The sequence below is a fragment of the Hyla sarda genome, chromosome 10, assembly GCF_029499605.1.
Source record: "Hyla sarda isolate aHylSar1 chromosome 10, aHylSar1.hap1, whole genome shotgun sequence".
Classification (NCBI taxonomy): domain Eukaryota; kingdom Metazoa; phylum Chordata; class Amphibia; order Anura; family Hylidae; genus Hyla; species Hyla sarda.
The window spans coordinates 10164748-10188731 of record NC_079198.1 but is presented as its reverse complement, the minus strand read 5'-3'; the positions used below and the strand labels follow the sequence as shown (position 1 = coordinate 10188731).

The following is a 23984-nucleotide window of genomic DNA, read 5'->3' as shown; positions in this document are numbered from 1 at the left end:
TCCTCCTGACAACCAGGCACAGCTCCTCTCCCCCTCCTGACAACCAGGCACAGCTCCTCTCCCCCTCCCCTGTCCGCCATGCTCCGCTCCGGTCCTCACCTTCACAGCATAGTCTATGACCCGCTTGACACCGACCAGGGCCCGCAGCGCCATCTTTCCTGCCGAGTCAAAAAAGCGTCTATGCTGGCAGCCAATCAAATCCTCCCCATTCACAGGAGCCAATCACCGAGTCACGCTGCGCAGCCAATCGCCGCGTTCAATATCTCGAACACACCACGTGCTCTCTCCGCGCCGTCCAATCAATGAAGATGACGTTTCGTACTGACGTCACTTAGAGGTCAAAGCGGACTGCAGCGGGACGGCCATGTTTGATTAGGGCACGTGTAGGACACTTAGGGGGATCATCACTGATGAGAGCAGCAGCCAATCAGACCCCAGCTCCCATGAAAGCCGCTACCTGATTGGTTACAATTGTCAGCCGCTCCACCTACCTTTTCTCTTACACTAGTGTGGGTAAACTTCTTGGTAAGTTTTATGTGTGAATCAAAGGAGCCGCAATGTGTGCCAAAAATGGTGTATACTTTATCTATAGGCTTAAAAGTAGATACAAAAAATATTGAAAAATAAGAATTAACCCCTTAGTTTCACAAAAATCACCGGCTTAGAATACTTTTTTTAAATTATAGATGGTTGCTATTGCATTGTATGTCCACTAGATGTCACTTTAATAACACATTTGCTCTATATACCTCTGATCTCTGGATTGTATATACTATATATATGGATGCTATTACATGGTATGTCCACTAGATGGACCCCCAGGGGCAAAAATATGGCTGCAAAACTACAACTCCCAGCATGCCCAGACAGTCAACGACTGTCCGGGCATGCTGGGAGTTGTAGTTTTGCAACATCTGGAGGTCCGCAGTTTCGAGTCCATTGCCCTAAATCAGTGTGCACTGTAACACTGCTGTGCACTGCCACTTAGGGCTTTGATAAATGACTCCCAATGGCTTCATTCACTGACAGCAAGCGGAAATCCTGAAAATAGTAATCAATTGTTTTACAACTTAGCTCCATACACTTCAATGGAACTGAGCTGCAATACCATACACAACCTGAGGACAGGGGTGGCGCTGTTTTTAGAAGAAATCAGCTCTGTTTTTTGTATCCACAGGATAGGGGATAAGTGTCTGATCTTGGGGGAGACCCCCTTGGTCTCCAGAACATGGCCCCCAATATCCCTGCTGCATAGAGCGTGGGGTCGGCTTGTGCTCCATGCATTCTCTATGGGAGCGCCAGACATACTCAAGTAGCAAGCAGAGTGCTCATGTGTCACTTAGTGATTCTTTTCGGGAGTATTTAAAAAAAAAGTTACAGCCCCTGTCCGCTTAGACATCCTCGATCAGACATCTTATCCCCTATCTTTTGGGTAGGGAATAAGGTGTCTAGGGGCAGAGTACCCCTTTACATTCCACTGTGAAAAGTTTGCTGCCAAATTTTTGCAGTTTTGCATGGAAATTGTGTAGAATTTCACCAGAATTTTCCATGTGCTCAAAACACAGAATTCTGCCGAAATCCAAAGCCCCATTAAAGGGGTACTCTGGTGGAAAACTTTATATATATATTTTTTTAAATCAACTGGTGCCAGAAAGTTAAACAGATTAGTAAATTATTTCTATAAAAAAAAAAAACTTAATCCTTCCAGTACTTATTATCTGCTGAATACTACAGAGGAAATTCTTTTCTTTTTAGAACAGAGCTCTCAGCTGACATCACGAGCACAGTGCTCTCTGCTGACACCTCTGTCCATTTTAGGAACTGACCAAAGCAGCATATGTTTGCTATGGGGGTTTACTCCTACTCTGGACAGTTCTTAAAATGGACAGAGATGTCAGCAGAGAGCACTGTGCTCGTGATGTCAGCAGAGAGCTCTGGGATCCAAAAAGAAAACCGTTTCCTCTGTAGTATTCAGCAGCTAATAAGTACTGGAAGGATTAAGATTTTTTAATAGAAGTGATTTACAAATCTGTTTAACTTTCTGGCACCAGTTTATTTAAAAAAATTAAAAAAAGTTTTCCACCAGGGTACCCTTTTAAGCTCACTGGGATTCAGCCCGGATTTCTAAAAAATTTTAAGAGGTGTTCAATGTTTTTGCAGAATCCGGAAAGCAGAATTTCCGCCGCAGAAATTCTGCTATGTGAATGGGACGGCGGAATTCCCATTTAATTCAACATGCAGTAAAGTTTGCGGAATTTCCAAACAGAATTTTTGGGCCCAATTTCCACACAGAATGTGTGAACATAACCTAAGGGGCCTATGGATGTCTTTGGGGGCTCCACTGCATCGGACCCTGTTACATAAGGCAGAGCACAGAGCTGCTGAGCTGCTCCCGCTCGAGCAAACGCAATGGAGGAGATTTACCTGTGCAAAGGAAAAGTTGCCCCGTTGCCCATAGGAACCAATCAGATCGCTTCTTTTATGTTTAAAAAGGCCTCTGAAAAATCAAAGAAGAAGCGATCTGATTGGTTGCTTTGGGAAACTGGGCAACTTTTCCTTTGCACATGTCTTGATAAATCATTCTTAAAGGGCTACTCCGCCCCTAAGACATCTTATTCCCGATCCAAAGGATGGGGTATAAGATGTCTGATCGCGGGGGTCCCCGGGATCTCTGTGCTGCCCCTGGCATTCGTTTAGAGCGTCAGGTTCAGAGCAGGAGGCTGGTGATGTAACGGCCACGCCCCCTCAATGCAAGTCTATGGGAGGGGGCGTGACGGCATGACGGATGTCTGGGGTGCCATAGCCGATATCACGGGGGTCCTCTGGTTAGGGGATAAGCTGTCTAGGGGCGGAGTACCCTTTATATCACTATGTACTTGCATGGCTATCTATTCCAATGTGCTCCATGGAAGGCCTCGTTCCGCTATTCGGAGTTCCGTCGGCAATCTGGCCAGAAGGACGGGAGTTTAGTGGAGAAAAAAAACAGAGAAAGCTCTATTTTTTTCTCCGCTTAAATCTGGTAAAACTACCGGGTCACCGACGGACCCCCAACATGCAAGTGAATGGGTGCCGTCAGGACCCGGCGGTAGCAGTTTGCATACAACCCGTTAAGGGTCTGATCGGCTTTTTTTTTTTTTGAGCCGATAGAAACCTTAACAGGTCGGATGCAAACGGCCGTGTGAACCTAGCCTAAGGGCTCGTTCACACCAACGGATTCCTCTTCAAACCCGCAGCAGATCTCCCGCTACGAATTTGAAAAGGGGTGGGGCCTCCGTGTGCTACCTGCAGCAGATTTTCGCCAACAGAATCTCCGCTGTTGTCAATAGAAGTAATTGAACTCTGTTGAAGTCAATAGGGTCTGCAGCGGATTTTCTACAGCTGAGATTACGCCGGCGAAAATCTGCTGCGGATAGCGCACGGAGGCCCCGCCCCTTGAGATCCGCTGAGGGTTTGAAAAGAAATCCGCTCGTAAGAACAAGCCCAAATACTACATTTCCCCTATAGTGGCACAAAGCACCAGAGATGATGGGGTGTCCAGGTGGGATAACTTGCCCACATTGTTTCCTCAAATATTCAGGTCACATGCGAGCCATGGTGGTGACGTGATATTGGGGTGGCCCAGTACGGGAGTTATTACCTCGTACCCTTGCTGTCCTGTCAGGCAGCCTCCCTGCAGTGTCCCCTGGGCCCCCCCTGCATCTGTTCTACTGTAATTGTATATTATCCCCTATGTTATGTATATAAGAATATTGTATCTTTAAGAAAGGTTAACATGTGATCATCAGTTGTCATGTGATTGTTACCCAGGAGGTATCAGTGACCAGGTGACATAGGAATGACCAATGGGACCCCACCATAAAAGCCTTGGGAGGAGTCTCTTCTCTCTCTTAGCTCCTGAGTCTTTGCTGAGGTGCAGTCGAGCCTAAGCGGACCCCCCAGCACATATTACGCTGAAGATCCGCCGCTGAATGACTGCTGCATGGTGGCTTTACATGTGCCTGTCGGAGCGTCAATACGCCACTATGAGCAGACACACTGCTATGTGCGAGTCGCAGCGCGCATGCGCAGTATACTCGTACATCGCAGCAGCTCTTGGCCTAGCTCATGGAGCATGGGGAGCGGCCGCAATGTGTGCAAGTACACCACGCATGCGCGCGGCAACTCGCACAAGTGTGTCTGCTCATAGCGGCGTATTGCCACTCCGACAGGCACATGTAAAGCCACCATGCAACGGTCCTTCAGCGCCGGATCTGCAGCGTAAAATACTCTGTGGGTCCGCTCTGCAGCTACAAGTCTACAAGTAAGATAAAGTCACAGCTTATCAGTCTCCAGTCAAGTCACTGTCATCTATTATCAAGTCAGCGTGGCCTGCACTAAATTATCCAAAACCACTGCAAGTCCCAGCAAGCCCTTAAAGGGGTACTCCGATGACCTGCCTTCCGGAGCACCGCTCGCAGCGTCCAGAAGTTTATTATTCCGAACGCTGTGTGCGGGCTTCCGTGTTCGAGGCCGCCCCCTTGTGACGTTAGCTGTCGCTCCCACTTCCCATAGACTTTCGTTGAGGGGGCGGGCGTGACGTCACGAGGGGGCAGCCTCGAACACGGAATCCCCGAGCGGAGCTCCGGAAGGCAGGACAGCGGAGAAGCCCTTTAAAGGAGAACTCCGGAGTAGGAAAATTATCATCCATACTGCCGGCAGTAAAAAAAAATAAACAGGTACATACCTTCCTTCGCTCCCCCAGTGCCTCCGGTAACCGACTCCGGCCTCCGCCGCTATCCTCTTCCTGGTTGCCGGTGGTCGGCGAGTCATACTGCGCTCAGCCAATCACCAGCCGCAGCGAAGTCCCGACTCGGCCGGCGATAGGCTGAGCGGCAGTGTGACGTTTTCAGCCCCGGCACATTTCCTATTCCGGAGTTCTCCTTTAAGGGCTTGCTGGGACTTGCAGTGGTTTTGGACAATTTAGTGCAGACCACGATAATTTTCCTTTTCCGGAGTTCTCCTTTAAGGTCTCTGAAGTCACTGGTCACCTCTGTGGGCCTGGCTACACTGTATACACTTTACCATCTGTCACGCAGTAAAGCTACCGTTGTCCGTAACTTGGCGTCGGAGTCATTATTGCCCCCCGTGCCTAGCCCAGGATCCAGCGGTATACCTTCAGGTGGTATTGAGGATTAACCACAGCCTGGCGTCACGAATACAAGAGGTTAATGCCATCTGCCCCTAGGGTAATTCCATCTGCCCTGCATCTCACACCCCATACCACAATATCGCCGTGACTTATGGTGACCAGAAGTGGCCGTGCAGCCATACCCTTCAATACCGTCTACTCAGCTTGTGTAAGATCCCTCTAAGGCTGGGTTCACACCACGTTTTTCCCTGCGGTCGGCTCATAGACTTGCATTAAATACGGTTCCCGAATACGGCTGAGTGCGGGCGCCGCGATTAAGCCCCGCACCCCTCCTCCCAACCGTATACAGGAACCGTATTTAAGAAAACGTGGTGTGAACCCAGCCTAACCAGGGACCTGCATTCAGGAAAGTGCAGGAGAGACAGACAGGGGGAGATTTATCAAAACCTTTCCAGAGGAAAAGTTCCCCAGTTGCCCATAGCAACCAATCAGATCCCTTCTTTCATTTTTGAAAAGGCCTCTGAAAAATGAAAGAAGCGATCTGATTGGTTGTTATGGACAACTGGGGAACTTTTCCTCTGCGCAGGTTTTGATAAATCTCCCCATAGACCGGTGGGCTCAATCTGTGGCCCTCCAGATGTTGCAAAACTTCAACTCCCAGCATGCCCGGACAGCCGTTGGCTGTCCGGGCATGCTGGGAGTTGAAGTTTTGCAACATCTGGAGGGTCACAGTTTGAGACCGTTGCCATAGACCGTGTCCCTCCTGCATTGTCCCTGCACTGGTGAACACTGGTGTTACTGGTTTCTTTTCAGCTAAGTTATAATGACTCTGACACCATAGATGTTATTACTTTTTATTGACCACAACATCCTGTGGAGAGTTCCTCAGTAACTAAGCCGTTTCGGGGCCTTCCTCTTCCTCAGGGGGTAACGTCGTGGACGTCTTTTGAGGTTTCCGGGCCTTGTTTGCAGTCTAGACATTTTAGCTGCCCTGTTAGGTTCTTCATCCCGTGGAGGAGAAGTCATCTCCTCATTCCCGGTGACCATGGAGCTCGGACGGGTTGACTCCGGTGCTACTTGGGGTTGAGGCTTTATAGAAATGACTGGGATCTCCTTTCTGGTTGCGGTTCCTGGTCCCTCTTCCTTGTTCATTTTCGCCTCCTTTTGAGGAGCTTTCACCAGTGGCATTGGAACAACGGCGGCGGCCATCGAAGTTGAAAGAGCTCTATGTGGAACTTTTTCATGAGGCGTTGGGACATTGATGGCGGCCATTGAAGTTGGGCCTGTGGTAGGTTGGACATTCATAGTTGGCACTGAGGATGGACCAGCTCTCGGGGCTTTGTCGGTGGTGACCACTGAGGATTGATGAGTGGGCTTTGGAGTATTTGCAGTTAACCTTGCAGTGAGATTGGTGGCCACTGCGGCTGGACGTGCTGTATCTTCAGCCGTTCGAGGTGCTGCTAAGGTGGTCACTCCTTCAAGTGTCTTTGAAGGATTTTCAGGTGGCACTGGGGCACCGGTGGTAGCACCCGAGGTAGTCCCTGGGGCATTTTCAGTGTTTTGTTTTTCTCCAAAAAAGTTTCTGAAATTCGAGCCAAAGATATCAATATAGAAGGCGCCACCTACAGGCGAAATCATATGAAAATCATGTATGTAAACTCACCGAAACATGATGCTGTTGTTGAGGATATCAACCGATTAGTCAGTGGCCGGTTCTGCGCTGGTTCGGTGATCGGCAATGTCCCTCTTCCTTGGTCAGTCCTGCACTGGTTCACTGTCGGTCCTCTGCTGGCAATGCAAAGTACTGGATTGTTCTTCAGAATCATCTGTGATGTCATCATTTCTTTGGTGATGTCACATCCCCACATACTACTCTGCCCTGCATAGTATCTACCTTATGTTGAGATTGTGTGTTAGCTATTTTGGTCAACTGCAGTACCAAAAAGAACTGGATCATACCAATCCTTAGAATGAGGGGGCTCAGTTACTATTCCTGGCAATATACCCTATAAATGTTATAGGAGAAAACCTCTTTACTACATCTCTGTAGGACTGATGTCGGTCTTTGTCCAGTCAGATAATATCACTTAAAAAGGCACTTTCCTCCATAGTGACTTGTCAAGAGGTCTCATCAGTAAGGGGCACAGGGGCGTAGCTATAGAGGTAGCAGAGATAACAGTCCCATCGGGGCCCTGGTGCGACTGTTACCTCTGCTACCTCTATAACTATGCCCCTGAGCCCCCCTACTGATGAGACCTCTTGACAAGTCACTATGGAGGAAAGTGCCTTTTTAAGTGCATAAGGGGCCCCAAAACACATCTGCCCCATAAGAGAACAAGTATTTTAATTCCCACATGGGGCCCTGTTGCAGATTTCACATCGGGGCCCTGAAGCTACAAGCTACGCCTATGGGGGCGGGGCACCAATACAGGTGTCTGTACAGCCCACTGATTTCCATGATGTGAAGGTGCAGAGAGCGACCCCCCCCCCCCCCCCTGAATAATCTAAATTTAAAAAAAAAACTCCCACGAAAAAAAAAAACAACCACAATTATTGGTCAAACAACTTTATTGAAAAACGTTCAAGTTGCTACAACAGTGTTTCCCGACCAGGATGCCTCCAGCTGTTGCAATGTTACCACAACTGTCCGGGCATGCTGGGAGTTGTAGTTTTGCAACAGCTGGAGGCACACTGGTTAGAAAACACTGCACAACAAACTTTAAACTTAAAAAAAAAAAATTTTAAACGCTCATTTAAAATGTAAATTTTAGGGCAACTTCGGATTTCTGCGGCGAATGTTAGTATCTTTAGAGACAGATTAGCAGCATTCATTGGCGCAAATCCATGCCCTGGCTTCCAGACACGTTTTCCGTATATAGAGTATTTTTTTGGCGAGTTTTGTGCTGCATATGACACATCGAAATACGTGTAATAACCGTGTGTAATTCACGGCCCATTGTTTTCAATGGGAATATGCGCCATAGTTCACACTTCTGAGCAGATTTGATGTAGATGTGAAAAGAGACATGTCACTCATTTTTGCAGATTCTGCGGTAAAATAAAAAAAATACCCGCCAGTAGCTGGAATGCGGATTAGAATCAAAATATGCATAAAACCAGTCTTTGTATTTCTGCCACGTATTTTGCCGCATATTTTTTTAAAGGGAAAATATACGCCAAACCATCATCCTCACATATTTCAGTATAAACTAGAGCGCATATTCTCATTGGATACTCTAAAGCAGTGGTCTCCAAACTATTGGACCTCCAGATGTTGCAAAACTACAACTCCCAGCATGCCCGGACAGCCAACGGCTGTCCGGGCATGCTGGGAGTTGTAGTTTTGCAACATCTGGAGGTCCGCAGTTTGGAGACCACTGCTCTAAAGCATAATGCGTGACTGAAAATGTTTAATTATTTATTTTTTATTGGTAGAAAAAATGCAGGCATGAAACATAGATGTGAGCGATAATACATGAAAATAAAAACCGCATCGACCAATGGCAGTGACCTTTAGGCCATGTTCACACCGTAAAAAAAAAAAGTCCATAAATCGATAAAATACTCTATATTGGGCTTCATTTGTCAAAACTGTTTACCAGTCAAACTCTGTGTTGCCCATAGCAACCAATCACAGCACAGCTTTCATTTTACAAGAGCCGTTCGGGAAAGGAAAGCCTCGTTTTGATTGGTTGCTATGGGCAACAAAGACAGCTTCTGTTTTGACGATTTTAATAAATGAGGCCCTTAGTCTGTCTTTGTTACCCATAGCAACCAATCAGAGCAGCAAACTGCTCTGATAAAATGAAAGCTACATTGTTATTGGTTGCTATGGGCGACAAAGACAGACTAAGGGCCTCATTTGTGAGAACTCTCAAAACAATAGCTGTCTTTGTTGCCGATAGCAACCAATTAGAGCTCAGCTTTCATTTTACCAGAACAGTTTGGACACCGAAAGCAGCGCTGTGATCGGTTGCTATGGGCAACAAAGACAGCTTTTTGTTTTGACGATTTTAGTAAATGAGGCCCTAAGTCAGTCTTTGTTACCCATAGCAACCAATCGGAGCTCAACTTTTATTTCCCAAACTGTTCTGGTAAAATGAAAGCTACATTGTGATTGGTTGCTATGGGCAACAAAGACAGACTAAAGGCCTCATTTTTTAAAACTGTCTTTGTTGCCCATAGCAACCAATCAGATATCGGCTTTCCTTTCCCAAACTGTGCTGGTAAAATGAAAGCTGAGCTCAAAGTGGTTGCTATCGGCAACAAAGACAGCTTTTGTTTTGACAGTTTTCACTAATGAGGCCCTTAGTCTTTCTTTGTTGCCCATAGCAACTAATCACAATGGGCAACAAAGACAGACTAAGGGCCTCATTACTGAAAACTGTCAAAACAAAAGCTGTCTTTGTTGCCGATAGCAACCACTTTGAGCTCAGCTTTCATTTTACCAGCACAGTTTGGGAAAGGAAAGCTGATATTTGATTGGTTGCTATGGGCAACAAAGACAGTTTTAATAAATGAGGCCCTTAGGCTGTCTACCAAACGAGGCTCAGCTTTCCTTTCCAAAATTGTTCTGGTAAAGTTAAAGCTGCACTGTGACCGTTTGTGCAAAGGGTCCGTTCGGCGCCTTTGTTTTGCGCCGAACAGACCCTGAACTTTACAGCAGCAATGTGAACGTAGCCTAAAACATGTCAGGTGTTTTCCCACTAAAGACACGTTTTACACCTTAACATACACCTCTGGGTCCCGTATTTTTTGTGAGATGGTCCTTCTCAATTCCAGTCCTCAGGACCCCCTAACAGGTCATGTTTTCAGGATCTCCTTAGTCTTTCACAGGTGATACAATTGTGGTGATGTCCGATTCACTGACCATAATTATGTCACCTGTTAGGAAATCCTGAAAACATGACCTGTTAGGGGGTCCTGAGGACTGGAATTGAGAAACAATTTAACCCCTGACGCTATCAGCTTGTTCCTTCCTGAAAAGAACATGCATCATAGCTATACCAGATATGCTTTTCTGTACATATGGCTATTTGGATCAGCTGATCATCTAGGAATCGGCTGATGAAACTTTGATATGACAAACTGGATTTTACTCCGACGGAAAACTATTTTATTTTTTATTTTTTTCAAATCAACTGGTGACAGAAAGTTAAACAAATTTGTAAATTATTTCTATTTAAAAATTTTAATCCTTCCAGTACTTATCAGCTGCTGTATGGTCCACAGGAAGTTGTGTAGTTCTTTTCATTCTGACCACAGTGCTCTCTGCTGACACCTCTGTGCATGTCCAGAGCAGGAGAGGTTTGCTATGGGGATTTGCAGAGGTGTCAGCAGAGAGCACTGTGGTCAGACTGCAAAGAACTACACAACTTCCTGTGGAGCATCCACCAGCTGATAAGTACTGGAAGGATTAATATTTTATTTTAATAGAAGTAATTTACAAATCTGCTTAACCTTCTGGTACCATTTGATATGAAAAAAATAATAATAAAAGTAATAATAGTTTTCCACCAAAGTACCCCTTTAACTTATCCTAACTAGAGATGAGCGAACTTACAGTAAATTCGATTCGTCACGAACTTCTCGGCTTGGCGGTTGATGACTTATCCTGTATAAATTAGTTCAGCTTTCCGGTGCTCCGGTGGGCTGGAAAAGGTGGATACAGTCCAAGGAGACTCTTTCCTAGGACTGTATCCACCTTTTCCAGCCCACCGGAGCACATGAAGGCTGAACTCATTTACGCAGGAAAAGTCATCAACTGCCGAGCCGAGAAGTTCGTGACGAATCAAATTTACTGTAAGTTCGCTCATCTCTAATCCTAACATTCCTCCCCTGACAGTATTTTTATATTTAAAATTCCGGCAATGCAATGGCTGTTATTTATCCAACCAATCCTCAAACTCCCGGAATGTTGCACCATATACTATACAACTGTTTCCCAACAAGAGCGCCTCCAGCTGTTGGCTGTCCAGGCATCCTGGGAGTTGTAGTTTTGCAACAGCTGGAGGCACCCCTGGTTGGGAAACACTGACCTATACTATATACTACTATATAGTCCGACATGCTGGGAGTTGTAGTTTTCGTTTGGGGCAGCTGCTGAGCCACAGGCTGTATCAGGGCATGCTGGGAGTTGTAGTTAGTAACTAACTGCAACTCCCGAATTTAATTGAAAAAAAAAGCGATCAAAAAGTCCCATCAAAACAATAATGGTCCTGTTCAAAACTACAGATCGGGGCGCAAAAAACAAGCCCTCGTACAGGTCCGTATAAGGAGAAATAAAAAAGTTATAGGGGTCGGAATAGGACAAAATTATCCCCTCGCATATGTGTATCCTGTGATGTCACGCATATATAATTAATTATGTAAATTAGCATGGCCGGTATATATATATATATATATATATATATATATATATATATATATATATATATTTTTTTTTTTTTTTTTTTTTTTTTTTGCAAGAAAGATGGCGACCCTAAATAGAGATGATAAGCAGGTGGAAGATGATGATGACGATGGTGAAGAAGGGGGCGATACCAGAGCTTACACGGACTCATATCCAGGTAGCGGTGACGATAGATGAGCCAGAATGTGACATATTCCTGAGGAGACAACAACACAGGTTTAAGGTGGAGCTATATCTCTTAGTAACTAAGTCCAGAATTTAATAAAAAATTTTTAAAAAATACCGTACTGTGTGAGTGATGTCAGGGTCGTCAGCCACAGGCAGAGCTGCGTTAAAAATTTTGCACAGGTTAAAGGACAAGTATCATGTAAAAAAAAAAAAACTTATCCCCTATCCGAAGGATAGGGGATAAGTTTTTTTTTTTTTACATGATACTTGTCCTTTAAAGGAGTCATCCAGGAAAAGAAAAACAGAGCTAATATCTTCCAAAGACAGCACCACCCATGTCCTCAGGTTGGGTGTGGTATTACAACATGGCTCCATTCACTTCAATGGACCTGAGATGCAATGCCACATACAACCTGGAGACCAGGGTGGTGCTGCTTTTGGAAGAAAAGAGCTCTGTTTTTTTTTCTTTTTTTGCTGTTCTGCTACTCAGGATCAGTACAGGATAAGTAATGTAATGTATGTACACAGTGACCTCACCAGCAGAATAGTGAGTACAGCTCTGGAGTATAATACAGGATATAACTCAGGATCAGTACAGGATAAGTAATGTAATGTATGTACACAGTGACCTCACCAGCAGAATAGTGAGTACAGCTCTGGAGTATAATACAGGATATAACTCAGGATCAGTACAGGATAAGTAATGTAATGTATGTACACAGTGACCTCACCAGCAGAATAGTGACTACAGCTCTGGAGTATAATACAGGATATAACTCAGGATCAGTACAGGATAAGTAATGTAATGTATGTACACAGTGACCTCACCAGAAGAATAGTGAGCACAGCTCTGGAGTATAATACAGGATATAACTCAGGATCAGTACAGGATAAGTAATGTAATGTATGTATACAGTGACCCCACCAGCAGAATAGTGAGTACAGCGCTGGAGTATAAAACAGGATATAACTCAGGATCAGTACAGGATAAGTAATGTAATGTATGTACACAGTGACCTCACCAGCAGAATAGTGAGTACAGCTCTGGAGTATAATACAGGATATAACTCAGGATCAGTACAGGATAAGTAATGTAATGTATGTACACAGTGACCCCACCAGCAGAATAGTGAGTACAGCTCTGGGGTGTAATACAGGATATAACTCAGGATCAGTATAGGATAAGTAATGTAATGTATGTACACAGTGATCTCACCAGCAGAATAGTGAGTACAGCTCTGGAGTATAATACAGGATATAACTCAGGATCAGTACAGGATAAGTAATGTAATGTATGTACACAGTGACCTCACCAGCAGAATAGTGAGTACAGCTCTGGAGTATAATACAGGATATAACTCAGGATCAGTACAGGATAAGTAATGTAATGTATGTACACAGTGACCTCACCAGCAGAATAGTGAGTACAGCTCTGGAGTATAATACAGGATATAACTCAGGATCAGTACAGGATAAGTAATGTAATCTATGTACACAGTGACCTCACCAGCAGAATAGTGAGTATAGCTCTGGAGTATAATACAGGATATAACTCAGGATCAGTACAGGATAAGTAATGTAATGTATGTACACAGTGACCTCACCAGCAGAATAGTGAGTACAGCTCTGGGGTATAATACAGGATATAACTCAGGATCAGTACAGGATAAGTAATGTAATGTATGTACACAGTGACCTCACCAGCAGAATAGTGAGTACAGCTCTGGAGTATAATACAGGATATAACTCAGGATCAGTACAGGATAAGTAATGTAATGTATGTACACAGTGGCCTCACCAGCAGAGTAGTGAGTGCAGCTCTGGGTCTTCATTCTCACATAGGCTAAAGCTGTAATGAACAATAGACCAACCTGAAATGATGAGAAGCACATTGGCGGTCCAGCACAGGTAGAAGGACCACTGGTAATTGAAGGAACTGTTGAGGACCATATTGGAGGTCTCAGATGTATAGATAGACATCCCGATGAGGAGAAACATGGCTGCAAAACATAAAGCAAATGAATGGACAATTTGGAATTCATTATATGGGGTGTTCTCTTAGAAGGGGAACCCACAATGGTTATTACTAACTCTACGCTATTTGGGCTTCTTATTTTATCTGTCAATGTTTTGGCTCATGTTACCAGGTGGCGGTGGAATAAAGTAAGGCAGCGCCACCTGGTGTTCAAACAAGAAACTCCAGATTACAGGTGTAAAAAGACTATCGTGCTTACCTGCTAGGCCCTCCAGGATGGCAGACGCGAGGCAGGCGGTGATTCTTCCTACGTGAAACTTGACAAATGTAAAACAGGAAGATATCATCCCAAATATGAGAAGTGAGGTGGAGAAGACCACAAACCCTCTGGTGGCGTTGATGTATCCTGGAAAGAACAAACAGCCCACCAGGGCTATTACATATCAGCCTATAACATATCAACCTAAAACTTTGGACCTCCATCTATTGCAAAACTACAACTCCCAGCATGCCCGGACAGCCGTTGGCTGTCCGGGCATGCTGGGAGTTGTAGTTTTGCAACAGCTGAAGGTCCACAGTTTGGAGACCACAGCCCTAGACCACCAGGGATAGATAATATTAACCGAATTATTATTTTCCCAAACAGATACGAAACATCATAAGTAAAAAAAATAAAAAATAAATCCTTACCCGTCGCGGTGACTTTAGCACATACGTTTTTTGCACAAATTTGCCACAGTCCGACATGGTACAGGTCCGAGCCGAAACTCACCAACCAGAAGTCGGTGAGGATCCCAGTCAGCAGGAGAACAATACCGAGACTGGAGGAGCCGAGACCGGCGACATTCATCCACAGCATTGTTCACTGGAAGAGACGAGAGACAGAGAGGAAGGGTTAATGGGGCTAGTAGGGGAAGAGACAGTATTATAGTAGTTATATTCTTGTATATAGGAGCAGTATTATAGTAGTTATATTCTTGTATATAGGAGCAGTATTATAGTAGTTATATTCTTGTATATAGGGAGCAGTATTATAGTAGTTATATTCTTGTATATAGGAGCAGTATTATAGTAGTTATATTCTTGTATATAGGGAGCAGTATTATAGTAGTTATATTCTTGTATATAGGAGCAGTAGTACAGTAGTTATATTCTTGTATATAGGAGCAGTAGTACAGTAGTTATATTCTTGTATATAGGAGCAGTATTATAGTAGTTATATTCTTGTATATAGGAGCAGTATTATAGTAGTTATATTCTTGTATATAGGGGCAGTATTATAGTAGTTATATTCTTGTATATAGGAGCAGTATTATAATAGTTATATTCTTGTATATAGGAGCAGTATTATAGTAGTTATATTCTTGTATATAGGAGCAGTATTATAGTAGTTATATTCTTGTATATAGGAGACAATATTATAGTAGTTATATTCTTGTATATAGGAGACAGTATTATAGTAGTTATATTCATGTATATAGGGGGCAGTATTATAGTAGTTATATTCTTGTATATAGGAGCAGTATTATAGTAGTTATATTCTTGTATATAGGAGGCAGTATTATAGTAGTTATATTCTTGTATATAGGAGGCAGTATTATAGTAGTTATATTCTTGTATATAGGAGCAGTATTATAGTAGTTATATTCTTGTATATAGGAGGCAGTATTATAGTAGTTATATTCTTGTATATAGGAGCAGTATTATAGTAGTTATATTCTTGTATATAGGAGCAGTATTATAGTAGTTATATTCTGTGTATAGGAGCAGTATTATAGTAGTTATATTCTTGTATATAGGAGCAGTATTATAGTAGTTATATTCTTGTATATAAGAGCAGTATTATAGTGGTTATATTCTTGTATATAGGAGGCAGTATTATAGTAGTTATATTCTTGTATATAAGAGCAGTATTATAGTAGTTATATTCTTGTATATAGGAGCATTATTATAGTAGATATATTCTTGTATATTGGAGGCAGTATTATAGTAGATATATTCTTGTATATAGGAGCAGTATTATAGTAGTTATATTCTTGTATATAGGAGCAGTATTATAGTAGTTATATTCTTGTATATAGGAGGCAGTATTATAGTAGTTATATTCTTGTATATAAGAGCAGTATTATAGTAGTTATATTCTTGTATATAGGAGCAGTATTATAGTAGATATATTCTTGTATATTGGAGGCAGTATTATAGTAGTTATATTCTTGTATATAGGAGCAGTATTATAGTAGTTATATTCTTGTATATAGGAGCAGTATTATAGTAGTTATATTCTTGTATATAGGAGCAGTATTATAGTAGTTATATTCTTGTATATAGGAGGCAGTATTATAGTAGTTATATTCTTGTATATAGGGAGCAGTATTATAGTAGTTATATTCTTGTATATAGGGGCAGTATTATAGTAGTTATATTCTTGTATATATAGGATGCAGTATTATAGTAGTTATATTTTGTATATAGGAGCATTATAATAGTAGTTATATTCTTGTGTGTGTTTGTGTGTGTATGACTATTTGCTATGCTCTCTGTTGCTCTGTATGAGCTTTAAGAATTTGAGGTCTGTGTATTTGACCACATATGAGTTTGGAACATTTTGCACCCTGTACTGATAAGCCACAGGTCACACAGGATGTGCTGCTCTACATGTTGCTCATCTTTCAACCATACCCGACTAGGGAGAGACCCATCGGGGGCTTAGAGCAGACACCTCTTCCTGCGCCCAGTTATTTTTATGACTGTTTTCTGTGAAATTCTGCAGCTTTTCAGAATATAACATAGTTTATTGCTGCGGTATGACTTGCTGCTCGTGGTTAGGACAGAATGACTCTTTAACACCCTACTGGTATTGTTTCCAAGCGTATTATACTTATATTGAGAGATGTAGATGTAGCAGAGCTAAACTTATTATCTGGTCGTATCTCTAGGAACGTGTTTTAGGTTAATAACATATTAAAGGGGTACTCCGGTGGGAAAACTTTTTTTTTTTTTTCAAATGAACTGATGCCAGAAAGTTAAACAGATTTGTAAATTACTTCTATTTAAAAATCTTAATCCTTCCAGTACTTATTAGCAGCTGTATGCTACAGAGGAAATTCTTTTCTTTTTGAATTTCTTTTTTGTCTTGTCCACAGTGCTCTCTGCTGACACCTCTGTCCGTGTCAGGAACTGTCCAGAGCAGCATAAGTTTGCTATGGGGATTTTCTCCTGCTCTGGACAGTTCCTGATATGGGCATCAGGTGTCAGCAGAGAGCACTGTGGACAAGACAAAAAAGAAATTCAAAAAGAAAATAATTTCCTCTGTAGCACACAGCTGCTAATAAGTATTGGAAGGACAAATATTTTTAATTGAAGTAATTTACAAATCTGTTTAACTTTCTGGCACCAGTTGGTTAAAAAAAAAGTTTTCCACGGGAGTATCCCTTTAAGATGCCACATTGAGTTGTCCCAAACAACAAACTTGGCTTTTCTACATCAAAGTATTACACTCAGCTCAGGCACGAAGAGACTATTTAAAAGCATATATTACTCACATAGGTAATTCAAACATTAACATGGTGATCCCACAAGTTTTCACTCAGCTTTACTACAGCCCTGAAAGGTAAATCTGATGTCTTTGGGGGCTGGTAGATGGATATAACACATTACTCCTAACACAAGGAGTACAAGGTAGCAGTCGCTCCTGGGCCTTGTTTCTGTAGAGGCCTATATGCATATGGGGGGCGGAGGGGGGGGGGGTGTACTTGTTGAAGGGGCCCAAAAGTTTCAGTGCAACAGACCCCAACCCCTTTACTTGCCTGTTATGTCTGCTGAATCTTTGCATAGCGTTTTCCAAACAATGAGCCTCCAGCTGTTGAAAAGCCACAACTCCCAGCATGCCCAAACAGCCTTTGTCTCATTGCCTCCAATGGCCTGGCAATTGATACAGTCTGCCTCAGGCAGGTTATAGCCCCCGACTGTTGCAAAACGACATATACCAGCATGCCCGGACAGCCAATGGCTGTCCGGGCATGCTGGTATATGTAGTTTTGCAGCAGTTGGAGGCCTTTGGTTGGGAAACACTGGCTTATAGAAATAAATGTAATGCATAAATATTACATTAATCAATTAGATAAGCGCTCATTGCTATAGCCTGCCTGAGGCAGACTGTATGAATTGCCAGGCCATTGGAGGCAACGAGCCAATGGCTGTCTGGGCATGCTGGGAGTTATAGTTTTACAACAGCTGGAGGCACACTAGTTGGGAAACACTGCTTTATGGTAGGGTCGCACGTGCCATAATTTGCTGCATATTTTATGCAGATGATTTTGCTACCCATTGACTTCAATGAGTAGGAAATTATGCAGCATCAAATTTGCAGCAAAATCGGACAATCTGACACCTACAGTAAACCAGCTGTTACAAAACTACAACTCCCAGCATGGTTTTTGCATCAGATGGGGGATCATCTTTTGCATGAATTCGGAATGAAAATTTTGATGTTCATTTGCCAAAACAAAAGTTAAGCACATGGTTGTGCCCATTGCAGTCCCTTACCAGTCCCTTACCATTTACATACTATGCAGGTACAATCTTGAGCATCAAATTATTGAACCAATATGATTGGAGGGGGGGGGGTCATCTTGGGCACTATTCAGTGCCAAAGAATATACCTGCATGGTATGTGAATGGTGTGGAACTGCAATGGGCACAACCATCGCACCCATCTGAAATATATAATAAAGGGCTTAAAGGGGGAATTTTTTTTTTTTTTTTAAACCAACTGGTGTCACAAAGTTAAGCAGATTTGTATATTACTTCTGTTTTAAAAAAATTATCCTTCCAGTACTTATCAGCTGCTGAAGGCTCCACCGGAAGTTGTGTTTCTTTCTGGAATTCTTTTCAGTCTGACCACTGTGCTCTCTGCTGACACCTCTGCCCATATCAGGAACTGTTCCTGACATGGACAGAGGTGTCAGCAGAGAGCACTGTGGTCAGACTGAAAAGAATTCCAGAAAGAAACACAACTTCCTGTGGAGCATACAGCAGCTGATAAGTACTGGAAGGATTAAGATTTTTAAATAAAAGTAATTTACAAATCTGTTTAACTTTCTGGACCAGTTGATTTAAAAAAATAAATAATAATTTCCACCGGAGTACCCCTTTAACTTTTGTTTTGGTGAATGGTATGGGACCTGGAGGGTATGGAACTGCAATGTGCACAACCCATGCACCCACATATGCCAATGGCATCATTTTGGGAGGCCTATATGACATTTTTTATAAAGTATACATGTGTACATGAGGTATATCCAGCAGTATTATAGTAGTTATATTCTTGTATATAGAAGTATTATAGGAGTTATATTCTAGTATATAGGAGCAGTATTATAGTACTTATATTCTTGTATATAGGAGGCAGTATTATAGTAGTTATATTCCTGTATATAGGAGCAGTATTATAGTAGTTATATTCTTGTATATAGGAGGCAATATTATAGTAGTTATATTCTTGTATATAGGAGCAGTATTATAGTAGTTATATTCTTGTATATAGGAGCAGTATTATAGAAGTTATATTCTTGTATATAGGAGACAGTATTATAGTAGTTATATTCTTGTATATAGGAACAGTATTATAGTAGTTATATTCTTGTATATAGGAGCAGTATTATAGTAGTTATATTCTTGTATATAGAAGGCAGTATTATAGTAGTTATATTCTTGTATATAGGAGCAGTATTATAGTAGTTATATTCTTGTATATAGGAGCAGTATTATAGTACTTATATTCTTGTATATAGGAGGCAGTATTATAGTAGTTATATTCCTGTATATAGGAGCAGTATTATAGTAGTTATATTCTTGTATATAGGAGCAGTATTATAGTAGTTATATTCTTGTATATAGGAGGCAGTATTATAGTAGATATATTCTTGTATATAGGAGCAGTATTATAGTAGTTATATTCTTGTATATAGGAGGCAGTATTATCGTAGTTATATTCTTGTATATAGGAGGCAGTATTATAGTAGATATATTCTTGTATATAGGAGCAGTATTATAGTAGTTATATTCTTGTATATAGGAGCAGTATTATAGTAGTTATATTCTTGTATATAGGAGCAGTTTTATAGTAGTTATATTCTTGTATATAGGAGCAGTATTATAGTAGTTATATTATTGTATATAGGAGCAGTATTATAGTAGTTAAAGAGTAATAAAGAGATGATAGTTACCTTATCCAGAAGAGCGTTGTGACTGCTCGTCTGCTTCCTGAGTGGTCTGGCTGGTTACTATGATTCTCTGTCGGGGAGTGGTTGTGAAAACTGTCACCTTATACCGTCACTAACAGTAATGGTGAGAGATATGAGGGTGGTCTTTGTATATGTCTTACTGGAAGCCCCACAAATTGCAGCCACAGGAGCAGCTAATTCACATTGTACCTGGTAATGCAATTCCTGCTCATCCTGAGCTGCCTGGTTCACTAATAGAATGCCAGAGGACAGTGGAGACCGACACTTCCTGTACTGTACACGCAGGAAAGAGAGAGCAGGAGGTTTTGTTAGGGACAGGGGAAAGCTGAGTGATAAAGCTAAAGGTATATTGACTCTCTAAGCCAGTGTTTCCCAACCCAGGTGCCACCTGCTGTTGCAAAACTACAGCTTCCAGCATGCCCGGACAGCCTTTGGCTGTCCAGACATGCTGGAAGTTGTAGTTTTGCAACAGCTGGAGGCACCCTGGTTGGGAATCACTGCTCTAAGCTAAAGCCCCCTTGATTTCTTTCAAATCAACTGGTGCCAGAAAGTTTAACCGATTTGTAAATCTTCATATTTCCAGTACTTATCAGCTGCTGTAGGCTCCAGAGGAAGCGATGTAGTTCTTTTCAGTCTGACCACCGTGCTCTCTGCTGCCACCTCTGTCCATGTCAGGAACTGTCCAGAGCAGGATCAAATCTCCACAGCAAACTTCTCCTGCTCCGGACAGTTCCTGACATGGACAGAGGTGTCAGCAGAGAGCACTGTGGTCAGAACTACACAACTTCCTCTGGGGCATACAGCAGCTGATAAGTACTGGAAGGATGAAGATTTTTTGATATAGAAGTAATTTACAAATCTGCTTAACTTTCTGGCACCAGTTGATTTGAAAACCTCTTTTTTTCCCCTCTGGAGTATCCCTTTAAGGGTTAAAGGGGGACACATTCATCACAATGTTTAATTTGTAGTTTGCGAAGTATAAAATAGAATACTACAAAAACCCAAATTTTAGAGCTAAGGAAAAATTTTTGTAACAGCACACCGTGTGGCCAGGAGTGGTAGCACATGCTATGTTAAAGGGGTTATCCAGAGATAGAAACACAGAGCTAATTTTGTCTAAAAACAGCTGCACCCCTGTCCTTGTGGTCATACAACTTTGCTCCTTTCACCTCAATGGAACTGAGCGGTAGTACCACACACATCCTGAGGACAGGTGTGGTGTGGTTTATGGAAGAAATTAGCTCTGTGTTTCTATCCCTATAATATTGCTGGATCCTTTTCTGGTAGTATCGCACCTGTCTATCTTTTACAGCGGATCCTATAAGAAATGTCGTGCAGACCTCTTGACCTACGTGGTCATACTTCTTCAAGCTTTTTTATTTTTTTTTATTATTTTTTACTTATACACGTTTTCCCGCAGGATTATCTTTACAGAAGGAGATTATGGTCACCGATATACAAATACCCTACTTAAAGGGGTAACTTTTTTTTTTTTAAATGAACTGGTGCCAGAAAGTTAAAGGGGTTATCCAGGGAAAACCTTTTTTTTTTATATATCAACTGGCTCCAGAAAGTTAAGCAGATTTGTAAATTACTTCTAAAAAAAAAAAAACTGAATCCTTTCAGTACTTATGAGCTTCTGAAGTTAAGGTTGTTCTTTTCTGTCTAAGTGCTCTCTGATGACACCTGTCTCGGGAACCGCCCAGATTAGAAGAGGTTTGCTATGGGGATTTGCTTCTAAACTGGGCGGTTCCCGAGACACGTGTCATCAGAGAGCACTTAGACAGAAAAGAACAACCTTAACTTCAGAAGCTCATAAGTACTGAAAGGATTAAGATTTTTTAATAGAAGTAATTTACAAATCTAATGTAGAAGAAGAACAAGTGGCACTGCTAGTAACCACAGGGTCTAAAAGCAAAGGATACACATTGGAGGTATACAACAGATAGGTACTTGCACAAGGGGTCCCATCGGCGGTGCTAGGTGAAACAGAACGATATCAGTAAAAGAGCAAACAGAGAACAAAATCACACCTGCACTCACCGCAAGGGTACCGCAATTCCGGCCTCACTCAAACGGTGCCTACAATCCACGATCGGGCATATCAGAAGTGGAGCGCTCAGAGAAGGCGACTGCCGGCGGTTTCACGCAATTACTATGCGCTTCATCCGGCCTCATTCACGTCATCGCGCTGTGCAACCTAAAATAGTGCACCTGCTGGGATCATGTGATCAAGATGACGTATGCCACAAACCAACAGGTAAGGAAATAATGAAAAAACTAACATAATCCTATTACCCTGTATACTATTAGAACACTACTTTTAATGAACTACCTTAAATTTATAAAAATGGAGATAGATCAAGTCTATCATTCAGCCCCATTGGGCCCTGTGCATCCAAAGTAAGAATCCAATGAGTCTCAGCTCGCAGTAAAGCCCGTCTCCTATCTACATTGCCCTGCCTACTATTGATGCGCATCAGGCCACCAAACTTTAGATTTTCACAATCTCCTTTGTGTACTTCTTGCATGTGTTTAACAAAACGAGGGGATCCTCCTCCTTTCCTCACCGAATAAAGATGTTCGCGGAACCGCACTCTCAATTGGCGTTCCGTCTTACCAATGTAAAACATTCTACATTCACATATCATGAAGTACACAACAAAGGAGCTGCGACAGGTAATTAATTCTTTTACAAAGAAATTAGTACCTCCTAATGTACGTCCAGTAGAATTAGCATTATACTTGCAGAAGGTACATGAGCCACATTTCTTATTGCCATACGGAAAAATTTTTGTAAGCCAATTTTCCTGTTTTTTCTCTTGCATACTATATTCATTTTTCCTTTTCTTGATTAGATCATGGATAGTCCGATTCTTTTTAAAGGTCACTATAGGTTTATTTTCTGAAGATTCTGTAATATCAGGGTCCGAAGCCAGGAGATACCAGTTCTTATATAATGTAGATCTTATTATTTCATTCATAGGGCCATTTTTGAAGGAAAACACATAACGTTTATTCTCTTTCTGAGGAGCATCCTTCTGCTGTCTGTTCCTATATAATAGTTTCCTCCTATCCAGGGGGTAAGCTCTCTCATACCCTTTTCGGATCACCTTATCAGGGTAACCCCTCCTTGACAACCTCGAGGCTAATTCACTTGCTTGTTTTACAACCTGTAAAACTGATTATCATATTGGAAGGTGTTATTCTCCAAGATAAATTTGAGGTATTTGAGGTATAAATTTGACATGATGTATTACTGTACACAGATAAATCAGAAGATTTTGTGAAATGTATTTGTGAGGCCCTCAAATTTATCTTGGAGAATAACACCTTCCAATATGATAATCAGTTTTACAGGCAATGTAAAGGCACGGCCATGGGGAGTCCTACCTCATGTTCATACGCAAATTTATTTCTGTCTATTTTTGAGAAATTGTATATCTATAATTTTGGGAACCCTTATGTAAAACACATTAAAGCTTATTGGAGATATATGGATGATGTCCTAATTGTGTGGGATGATACCAGAGAAAAGTTTGAGGACTTTGTTCAACATCTTAACTCAGTTAACACGATGAATATGATGTTCACAAGTGTCTTTGGAGGTGACAGCCTGGAGTTTTTGGACTTAAAATTACTAGTCAGAGATGGGGTATTGATCACACAAGGCTTTAGGAAAGAGGTGGCTAAGAATGCGATTTTACATTATGATAGTTCGCACCCATCTCAAGTGAAAGACGGGATTCCATATAGTCAATTCCTGAGGCTTAGAAGAAACAATAGTGACCTTCAGGACTTTGAAAAACAAGCAAGTGAATTAGCCTCGAGGTTGTCAAGGAGGGGTTACCCTGATAAGGTGATCCGAAAAGGGTATGAGAGAGCTTACCCCCTGGATAGGAGGAAACTATTATATAGGAACAGACAGCAGAAGGATGCTCCTCAGAAGGAGAATAAACGTTATGTGTTTTCCTTCAAAAATGGCCCTATGAATGAAATAATAAGATCTACATTATATAAGAACTGGTATCTCCTGGCTTCGGACCCTGATATTAC

General features: G+C 42.0%; 3 protein-coding genes across 4 annotated transcripts in view; all 3 read right to left on the bottom strand.

Moving 5' to 3' along the window:
* ETFB (electron transfer flavoprotein subunit beta) overlaps positions 1-256 on the bottom strand; it is a 49784-nt gene extending 49528 nt beyond the window's left edge. For both annotated transcript variants that reach the window (XM_056542882.1, XM_056542883.1), the window contains exon 1: positions 100-256. In XM_056542882.1, the coding sequence (XP_056398857.1) occupies positions 100-153 (54 nt within the window). In that variant the 5' untranslated portion in view covers positions 154-256. The remainder of the gene's footprint in view (positions 1-99) is intronic.
* A 5712-nt stretch (positions 257-5968) lies between these two features.
* LOC130293785 (mucin-2-like) lies at positions 5969-6948 on the bottom strand. Its single transcript, XM_056542884.1, has 2 exons — positions 6792-6948; positions 5969-6710 (listed from the first exon to the last, which is right to left on the bottom strand). Exons 1-2 carry the CDS (start codon positions 6797-6799, stop codon positions 6014-6016), a joined length of 705 nt encoding a protein of 234 aa, XP_056398859.1. The 5' UTR covers positions 6800-6948; the 3' UTR covers positions 5969-6013.
* Positions 6949-11617: 4669 nt separating this feature from the next.
* Positions 11618-19959, bottom strand: LOC130293787 (protein NKG7-like). Its single transcript, XM_056542887.1, has 5 exons — positions 19911-19959; positions 14374-14548; positions 13943-14089; positions 13580-13708; positions 11618-11736 (listed from the first exon to the last, which is right to left on the bottom strand). Exons 2-5 carry the CDS (start codon positions 14540-14542, stop codon positions 11678-11680), a joined length of 504 nt encoding a protein of 167 aa, XP_056398862.1. The 5' UTR covers positions 14543-14548; positions 19911-19959; the 3' UTR covers positions 11618-11677.
* Positions 19960-23984: the final 4025 nt, after the last annotated feature.